Here is a 10,032-nt window from a genome sequence, read left to right as displayed (position 1 = left end):
AAAGTATACTTGATATACTTATTGTTAACTTAAAGTATACTTGATATCCTTATACTTAACTTAAAGTATACTTGATATACTTAACTTAAAGTATACTTGATATACTTATTGTTAACTTAAAGTATACTCGATATACTTATACTTAACTTAAAGTATACTTGATATACTTATTGTTAACTTAAAGTATACTTGATATACTTATACTTAACTTAAAGTATACTTGATATACTTATTGTTAACTTAAAGTATACTTGATATACTTATACTTAACTTAAAGTATACGTACTAGCAAAAATGAACTTCAAATGTACTACTTCTTGTTAAGGGATGGCCGTTATTAGTTGTTATCTCTATATGTAGTGGTCAGTCTGCCCCTCCTGTACCTCCTAGTGGGTTTAAAAGTACGTTGTTAGCGATATGCTGGTGAAGATTCTCAGTTATCCAGGACATGATGAATTCAAAAAGCGTACAATACAAAAACAACTGGACTTTATTTAGTTAGTTTATTATTTAGTTTATTTATTTAGTTTATTTAGTTTATTTATTTAGTTGTTAGCGATGATAATAGGCCCTGTTTTTACCTTTGTTACTGCTCATAATAGCTTCACATGGTTAGGTTTACAGTAAAGGGTCTGGCGGTTAGGTTTACGGTCTTGGTTAGGTTTAGGCACAAGGGTAAGGGGTTAAGTTTAGGGTTGGTCCTCAGGGTCAGGTGTAAGCTTACGTTTAGGAAAAGGGTTACATAAGCTGAAAAAAACAAAAAAACACTTCCTGGTTTACCCCCGTGTGACGCTGACTATTATCAGCAATAATAACAATAATAACGTACCTTTAAACCTACTAGGAGGTAGGTACGCTACATATGGGGATGATAACTAATAACGGCCATTTAATGGGCTGATAACATCCGAAGCCGCTCAGTCAGCAAAGCTGCTGAACACAAAAACCTGCTTGGTTTAATCATCTAGACACGCACATTATCTAAGGTAACTACTTCTTGAGAAATCCAGCAGTTTATAAAACCTGCCGGGAACCTAAGAGGCTAATTTTAGCCCACTTCTGTCTTGTCCATGTTTTGTGTTTCAGCTTCTCCTTTTTAGTCTGTGGTTGATCTTCCTCTTCTATCAAAAGCACTCTTTGAGTTTCACATTTAGTTTCACAAACTGATTCACGTTATGCGTTAACTGGACAGTTCACGTTTGATCAAACAGACACGGTCAAGAACATCCTTACCTGAATTTTTGGTAATTGTCGTCTTCTTTCTTCCAAGCCTGAGAGTAAAGCTTTAACGCGTTCTTTATGTCCTCCCTGCAATGAATAAATACATCCAGGAGTGAGGTGTAATCCCTTGTGCTGGAATGTCTGATTACAGTAAAGAGAAAGGCCACTGTAAAAGGAGCGGAGACAGCTTGTTCCTACCTGCAGTCCTTACACGACGCAGGAGACTGAGGGCTGTTTTTCTTCTCCGGCTTCTTGTGGCGAGGCTCAACATTACTGTGACAATAGGAGAGGAGCGAGATCAGCAAAATCCTGCCTTTAGGTTGTTGTTTGTTGAGGAGAAAATCAATCTTAAAGCAGTTTTGGCTCAACGTGGGGTTTACTTATAAAGCGCCAAGTCACAACAGAAGTCGTCTCAGGACACTGAACAGAAACATTCATATGTGAAAATAATAATTTAACATTATTTATCTGAGGAGCAGCTTTGAGTTTAACTCCATCACAGAACTCTCATCTTGAGCAAGCATGAAGGCGACAGTGGAAAGGAAAAACTCCCTCATGAGGAAGAAACCTTTAGCGGAACCAGGCTCAGGACAAGAGGACCATCTGATTTGACCAGCTGGGTTTGAGAGGAATAGATACACAATGGCAGGTCAAGAATCATGCTAATATAGAAAAAGTATCAAATGAAAACTATTCAATTTTAACCATTCCTTTAAGGAAATGAAGTCAATTTGTCCTCCAGTAGTCAAAGCCTACAGCAGCATGACAACCCAACCCTAACTATAGGATTTATCAAAAAGAAAAGTCTTAAAACTGGACAATGTGTCAGCCTCACGGACAGAAACTGGAAGTTGGTTCCACAAGAGAGGAGCCTGAGAACTGAAAGATCTTCCTCCCATTCTGCTTTTGAAAACTCTAGGAACCACAAGTAAACCTGCAGCCTGAGAGTGAAGTGCTCCGTTAGGAAAATATGGAATAATAAGATCTCGAATATAAGATGGAGCTAGGTTGTTGAGGGCTTTGTACAGTAGGTTAGAAGTAAGATTTTGAATTCAATTCTGGATTTGACAGGGAGCCAATGGAGAGAAGCTAAAACTGGAGAGATATGATCTCTCCCAGTAACTCCAGTTAAGACTCTGGCAGCAGCAATTTAGATCAACTGAAGACGTTTTAAAGACGTATTTGGACACCCAGTTAATAAACCATTGCAATAGTCCAGTCTAGACGTGACAAATGCATGGACCAGTTGTTCTGCATCGTTTTACATTAAAAGACTCAAACTAAATGAGTCAACGCATTTAAAAAAAGCTACCAGTGAATAATTTAGTTCAGAAATCTGTTCTTAATGTAACTTTTTCTAAAAACAGACGAGCTCATAATGACCACCAATTTACCTGTCTAAATAAAGGTTGAAAAATATCATGCACAAATCTTTTCGGAGACTTCCTCCCTCTACGTGACTTCTGCAGTAGTTTCCTCTTCCTGTTTAAACCGCACATAACATTTCAGAAGTTCCTGTCTTAGACTATAAGCAAATTAATAAGCAACAATATCCAGGAATTGTTTCATTGTCTTCACACAGAAACAAACACAGGCATCATTAACGGACTCGAATATCATTTTTAATCCACAGCTCAGATTAACTGGCTGTTTATTTGATGTGTGAATGCATGTGCACTTACAAAAACATCTCAGGAACCACTCAATAAATTTGAATAAAACTTACAGAAATTGATTTAGACGTTTAGCTACAAGTGATTGATCTTAAGCTACAGTAATTCAAGTTGGCTTCTACAGCTAACTGAAACAGAAAATGGCTTTATCTCAGTCAGTTTTACAGATATTGAGCTCAAATTTGACGTGGTAGTAGCCGAGAGTCATTCACAACAATTAATCTGAGCATGATATGTCACAAAATTACAAAGAGTACAAATATTATTTATTACAGCTGCAGCACAACATGAGATATACGTCTAAATGTCTGGCATGTAAGGTGGCGAGTGAAGCTAAGCACTGTTGTTTTAACTATTATACCATAAAAGCAGCTATTAACATAATACCGTATTTTCCAACGTACACGTCGCACCGCCCTATAAGTCGCATCGGTCCAAATATGTCTAATAAAGTGTAAAAATCCATAAATATGTCACTTTGTCGTATACATCACATCCATTATGCATCACCGCTGACAACCTGGAAATGTGGACCGGTGTTGTGCCAAAAATCAATGGGCAGCCAAATGGCGGCTGCAGGAAAGTGCACGGGAGGACTTAATCAAGAATTTAACAAGATTAACACCTAAAACAATTATTTGTTTGCTCAAAATTATAGTAAAGATGTGTCTCAGTTTAACTTTTCCTTAATAAATGCACTTTGCCGGTCAAATCAGCTGCATTTCAAAAGCCGATACGCGGAAACATGAACACGCAGAGGGCGACTCGCTGTCCATTTATTCAAAATTTAACAAGAAAACCACCTAAAACAATTATTTGTTTGTTCGACTTTATAATAAAGGTGCGTCTCATTGAACTTTTAATTAATAAATGCACTTTAATGGTCAAATCAGCTGCATTTCGCCGGGGCGGCGCAGCGAAATGAAGCTGATTCAGTGGCTCCAGACAGACGACAGTGTCAGTTTATGGCAAGCCGATTGTGTCATTAATAGACACTTTTACCAATTACATGATACAACGGCATACCACACTACTCTGCTACCATCTAGTAGCTGAAAGTGGTAGTGGTTGATATTTTCAGTCAGAATGAATGAAAACGGTCACATCTCAGCCAAACATTAGTTTATAAATATGGGAAAAAATCCATAAATACGTCGCTTTGTCGTATAAATTGCAGGGCTTGTAAATTATGCAAAAAAAACTGCAACTTATAGAGCAAAAAATACGGTAATCTTCTCTGTTTTATATTAAAACAAAAAAACTTTGTTTTGACTTGTCAAACAATGGAAGACATTAGTGCACAACTTTCAAAACGGGTGTTTGCTGTATTTTAAAACACATAAATTTCTCTTGTAGTAGAAGTTATTATTATTAATACTGACTTTAATGTTTGTATTTGATTTGGAGGATAGAGCATGAAGGACTTAAAGAGCAGAGTTCAAAGGTGAAAAAGTGCAGAGATGTTAGTCATCTGACAGCATTATCCTCCTGAGTCAACCATCCTCCTCATGACTGTCTCCTCATCACATGATCAACTCTTGAACTCATCCATACGATGTGTTGCCGACTTCTGCTGGATTAAAGAGAACGTACCTGTTGTCCACCGTGTACCAGACAAGAGTGGTCAGCAGGCTCCCCAAGACGATGAGAATGATCATCCAGGTGAGCAGCTGTGCCCTCATACCTTTGTCCTCTCCTGCTGACCTCCCTGTGTGCCCCCCCTCACCTCCTGTGACCTTCACGGGTCTGTTATTTCAGATTTCCGCCCTCCCCTCCTGGGTTTGCTCTCTTTGAGCACAGTTTGAACGTTAATCTGGAGCCTTTCTTCTGATTTCTTGCCACTCATCTCAGCTTCTCACCCTCTTCCTGTCTGTCTGGTTGAACTTGGTGTGTTCTTCTTCTTGGGAGGTTCAAGTCTTTATCTTTTCTTCTTGTACAGACGAGCCCTTTTCTACACCTACTTTGTCCTTCTTCTCCTGCTTCTTGGATCCAGACCAGCAGAGTTGAAACAGCTGTTTTGAGGCTCCATATCTGATCCGATCCGCGTCGTTTCTGTTCGGTTAGGCCACTTTTTCCCCGTCTACCTTTTTTTTTTTGCGTGCTCTCACAAACTTCACACAGCCATACTTTCCACTGCAGCCTAAGAGCAAGAGCACTTTCTGTTCTCCACCCCCATCAGAGCCCCAGCCTTCCCCGTCTGCTTGTCCCTCCCACACACAGCTGTCCTCCGCCCACAATCCCCCATAAACTCCCCTCGTCCCTTCTCACATTTGCACAAAAGGGAGGCAATAATCCGAGTGGCCAGAACCCACTTGGGCCTCAGCGTGTGTACAAACTCCTGAGGAACTGCAGACTCCTAGAACTCCTGCACCACGTCTCTTTCATGACTCCTCCAATAATGAAAGTTCAGTTTTTGTGCTCTCCGTTAGCGTTACTGTCTGGATTAAGAATTTAAGCCCAATGATGGCAACTTAAAGGCCCAGATCCTACAGTAATGACCCGGTGGCCTCTGTGGTGGAAAGAGAACTGAAGGCTTGGATGTGGAGCAGAGGGAGGATCACAGTAAAACTCTTCCACGTGAGGATTAAATTAGCACAATCAATGCCCGGACTTCCTGCCTTTCTGTCCCCCGACTTCAGTTTTAAGAGGAAAACTCCTCGCTGTGTTCGGTGCAACGTTTCCTACATGCCGAGTCATCAAGGGTGTGCCACAGAACCCCCCCTTCACACTATCAAGATCAAAAACAACGAAGGTCGAGGAAAGTTTTTTTGTTCTTGGCAGAAACTGAAGAAATGTTTGTGATGTGCGAAGCTGGAACCAAATGGAAGAATCCTAAAATAATAATATTAATAATATTAATAATTCTGAAATCAGCTTAATAACTGGAAATGAAGATGGGAATTTATTAGTCGTTCAAAGCTACACTGAAGTTTTTTAATCTATAATACACTTTCAGCTCCTTTAGTTATAAAGAGACGACCTCTGTTCATGCTTGTTGTTAAATATCTGTTATGGTGATTGACATTTTTCATATTGACCCAGAGTTCAGAGCACCAAGGACTGAAAGGATGTGACAGGAGGAAAGATAAAGATAAAAACAATGTGGGTTTTGTTTTAAGTGTTGAAAGGGACCGGTAAAGGACAGATCTGCAGGGAAACAGAAGGTGAGTTCACGGTCCTTCGGTGGTTTGACATAATTATGACGAGTCGTTTGATCCAGGAATGAGTTCTTACTGGTCTTTCTTTGTATTACAGCTCCATGGAGAATACAGGTTCCACGGTTTGAGGAGAATGTTCCAGGTGAGTGGTTCTGCAGGGCTCATGGCAGGCTGAGTGATGGAGATGTTCAGATTATTTGTTTCCTTGTTGGGTTTTGGAGAGACTCTCAGATTGTAGATCTCCTCGGAGTAGTAGCAGGATCTCAGTAGGTGCACATGAAGTCTAACTCATAACACAGGTGAGAGACAATATGTCTCAGGTTCCTACTCAGGTTGTTGGATGCTGTCACTATGTGGCAAACAACGGCCCACTAAAGACTTGTGGTTCACTTCAGCCTTAAGTAGGGTAGAAGGTAATCAGCTGCATCGGGAACAGCAGTGAATGCTCAGCAGCACCAACTCCTCAGCTCCTGCACAAAGTGGTGTGGTAAAAAAACGACAGTAAAACAAGAATCCTGATCGGCTGTTTAACGTGTATCCCAACAAGTTTTTGTGATTGGCTTGTTTGACCTGCCGATGTGACAGATGTTCTGCTGATGTTTCTGTAAACGTGACCTCAGGCATCTGAACTATATTATTTTGACTTTAACACCGTTCAGAAACATTTAAATTCAATTAATAGTGACTTGTTTTGTGATAATCTCAATTACCTACAGACTTATCCATCCATCAGCTGTTTTCTGCACAACTTTAAATAAAGAGAAGTCATCCTCAGCTTGGAGTTTAATTAGTTGAACATTTTGTGACGTACCATCAAGACTGCTGGACTCTGATCGACACAACATGTTTTAGCAAACAGTGACCACAACGGGTCCAAAAACAATCAGAACAAGCATTTAACTAAAGAGAAAAACCATATGACATCCTACAATCCATTTTAATGATAAAAATCCCAACAAAAAGACGTTTTAATTGAAGTGAATTTTATAAACGGTGTGACACGGTGGATCAGTTGGTAGAGCTGTTGCCTCTCGGAGAGAAGGCTGCCATATCGCGATCCTCGGTTTTCAGACCCATATGCAGGCAGGCAAGGAGAGCAGGAGTTTAAACGAAAAGAATTCATTAAACAAACGAAGCAAAAGGCTGGCGAGGCCGCAAAACTTACACGAGCAAGGGGCGAACAGGAACAAGCAGAGTGAGGAGGACCGGGACGTCTGTAGGTTTACACATCGGTGAGCGGACGTTTGTGAGCAGGAGAGGTTTAAATAAGGCCGAGGCAACGTGAGAGATGAGTGCACCTGATTGGAGTCTGGTGTGAGTGATGAGCGGCTGGAGAGGGGGAGAAGAATGACAGGAAACAGAGGAACAACGAGCAGAAAAGAAAAATAAAGACAAATTAAACAAAGGGACAGATTATTTCATGCCAGTTCATATCCCGGCCCGGGACCTTGCTGGGTGGAGCATGTTCTCTCCGTGCATGCATGGGTTTTCTCCGGGTACTTTGGTTTTCCACAGACCAAAAACATGCATGTTGGGCTAATTGGTAACTCTAAATTGTCTGTAGGTGTGAGTGAGAGAGTGAATGGTTGTTTGTCTTGTTTGTCTCTACAGGATGTGTCCCTGTGATGGACTGGAGACCTGTCCAAGGTGTCCCCTGCTTCTCACTCAGTGATGGCTGGACATGGGCACCAGTGACCCACGTGACCCTAAAAGGAAGAAGCGGGTAAAGATGATGGATGGATGGATGGATTTTGTAAACCGTTCACTAATCATTTAGTCAAAAAAAAAAAAAATACAAAAAAACTAAAATAAAACATTTAAAAAAATTAAAGAAGGCATATGTTCTAGAATCGTGCCGCTCCAGGTGTCTGCATGTTGGAGCAGCTCTGCTACTTTCATTCTGAGATTTTGCTTTTGGAAACTTTAATTCCTCTTTTTCTGGATGTAAATCACTTTTTTTTTTTTTTTGGATGATTGTTTCCTCTGGTATCAGATGCTGTGCAGCTGGAAGGATTTTTACTGAAACTTTTTTTAGTTTTGGACATTTGTTACGATGCGTAACCATGGCAACAAGGCAGTTTTCTACAACCAACAGCAGCTGATTAACATCTCGAAAGCTCAAATAATATCTCAACTACAGCCCAACATTTCAAATGAGTTGAAAAGATGGTATGTGGACGCATTCTCATCTACCTGCCAGCTGTGCTCGAGTGCCTGACCACTGAGATCCTGGAACTAGCAGGAAACACGGCTCATGACAGCGGAAGGACAGGATCGTCCCTCGGCACCTGCAGTTGGCTGTCCGCAGTGACGAGGAGCTCGGCAGACTGCTGGGAGGAGTGGTCATCGCTCTGGAAGGAGTTCTGCTCGGCATTTGGGCGGTCCTACAGCCCAAGGGAAACCGAGAGGCCAGTTGAGTCTGAGTGGACGGATCGGACGGCATCTGCAGCCAGTTTCTTAGGATCCACTGTGGGATGGACTTTTACAAGAGATCCTTCCTGTCTACAACCATCAGCATCTATAACATCTCTTAATGAAATGAGGATAACGAGTTACATCAACAAATAATTTCCCTCTGGGATTAATAAAGTATTTTTGAATTGAATTGAATTGAATGTTAAATATCCCCAAAGATGCCTGTTTAATTATCCAGAATCACTCAGCTGTTGAGCAGACATTTTGCGGGGCTAACGTGCGCTCTTGTTCCTGTGAGAGGTCACTTCAGTTCAGCAGGAGGTTCTACATCAAGGATCAGCACAGACTGTGTTCAGACGACCAAACACATTAATAAAAGTGGTCCAGGCCGCCTCCGAAGATGGTCTGAGTGACGATATTCTCCATGTGCTCAATTCCCTCAGTCCTGTGTTCACCCATCTGAACTCAACCCGTCTGCTAAAGGCTCATTCTAGACCCAACAAGGTCTAAGAGGTCTTGTGTGTCAGGGTTTGTAAATGTATCTTTCTTAAAAATGCCGTTCTTTGAACCGAAGAAACATTTATAGCCGTTTTCTTCCTTTTATCCTCTGAGACCTGAAATAATTCTCCTCCTGGGAGAAAACAACACAAAACTCCTCTAAAGAACTCTAATAAAGTCTGACAGCAAATATTTAAAGAGACTCTGCACATTTGCACAAAGTTTTATGCACCATGAGATTAAAAAAAACGAAGCACTTGAACAAAAGGTGGTTTTTATCTTTGATGAAAATGTAAGAAAATAACTGCAGGACCAAATACCCAAATCTGCATGTGACAGAGTGCCATTTCCCTTCAAATACCCCACTAGCTATTATAAAGACAAATAAAGGATTTTTTTAAACATGGCATTCATAATTTTATAATACGAAAGAGACTTCTCACTATAAAACCCCGTCTGACTGTCAGCCTGGAGTCAGACCCAATTTATTCCAATGATGAACGTCGGTGTTGTTGAGCTTTCAGTGACTAATTGCTCATTCAGGAATTGAAACATTCAGGGCAAAGTTTGCGAAGTTATGTGCCCTGTAAATTTATGCCATTAAATAAATGTTTGTGGTAAATAAAACTGGCTCAGGATTTTCATGTTTTTTAAGGAGTGGTTTGAAAATAACCGCAGAGGAAATACTTTCTGTGTATGCGGCTAATTAAGTATGGCTGGGTGGATAAAGGCGGGTCAACAAATATGTTCAAAATGCTCTTCGGTTCGAGATCTGTCTTATGCTCCAGAATATAAGTTTACTTATGTGTCCAAAGTTTGGACCATGTGTGCAAACCCACAGAAAAATGTTTTAAAACTAAACAAACAGACTTCTGTTCTGTAATTGAAGATGTTTTGTGTCCCATACTCCTCTTTAATTACAGAACAAAAGTCCAGTTGTATTTTTTAAATTTTTTTAATTCACCATGTCCTCGGTAACTGAGATTCTAGCTTGTGCCTCATTTTATCATGCTTTACTAAGAGGTTCCGTTAGTGCCAAAAATATGTTTATGCGTCTATGTGAAGTG

General features: G+C 40.5%; 1 protein-coding gene across 1 annotated transcript in view; it reads right to left on the bottom strand.

The window, feature by feature from the left end:
• The window catches only part of LOC119421884 (alpha-2,8-sialyltransferase 8F), a 9,288-nt gene extending 4,228 nt beyond the window's left edge, over window positions 1–5,060 (bottom strand). Inside the window, exons 1-3 of the mRNA XM_037689250.1 lie at window positions 4,488–5,060; window positions 1,420–1,494; window positions 1,234–1,308 (exon numbers count right to left, since the gene is read on the bottom strand). Coding sequence (XP_037545178.1) covers window positions 1,234–1,308; window positions 1,420–1,494; window positions 4,488–4,576 — 239 coding nt within the window. The 5' untranslated portion in view covers window positions 4,577–5,060. The remainder of the gene's footprint in view (window positions 1–1,233; window positions 1,309–1,419; window positions 1,495–4,487) is intronic.
• Between the last annotated feature and the right edge of the window lie 4,972 nt (window positions 5,061–10,032).

This window comes from Nematolebias whitei, chromosome 15, assembly GCF_014905685.2.
Source record: "Nematolebias whitei isolate Nwh7 chromosome 15, NemWhi1, whole genome shotgun sequence".
Taxonomy (NCBI): Eukaryota; Metazoa; Chordata; class Actinopteri; order Cyprinodontiformes; family Rivulidae; genus Nematolebias; species Nematolebias whitei.
Note: the sequence above shows the minus strand (reverse complement) of the source record. Positions and strands in the feature narration are given on the sequence as shown.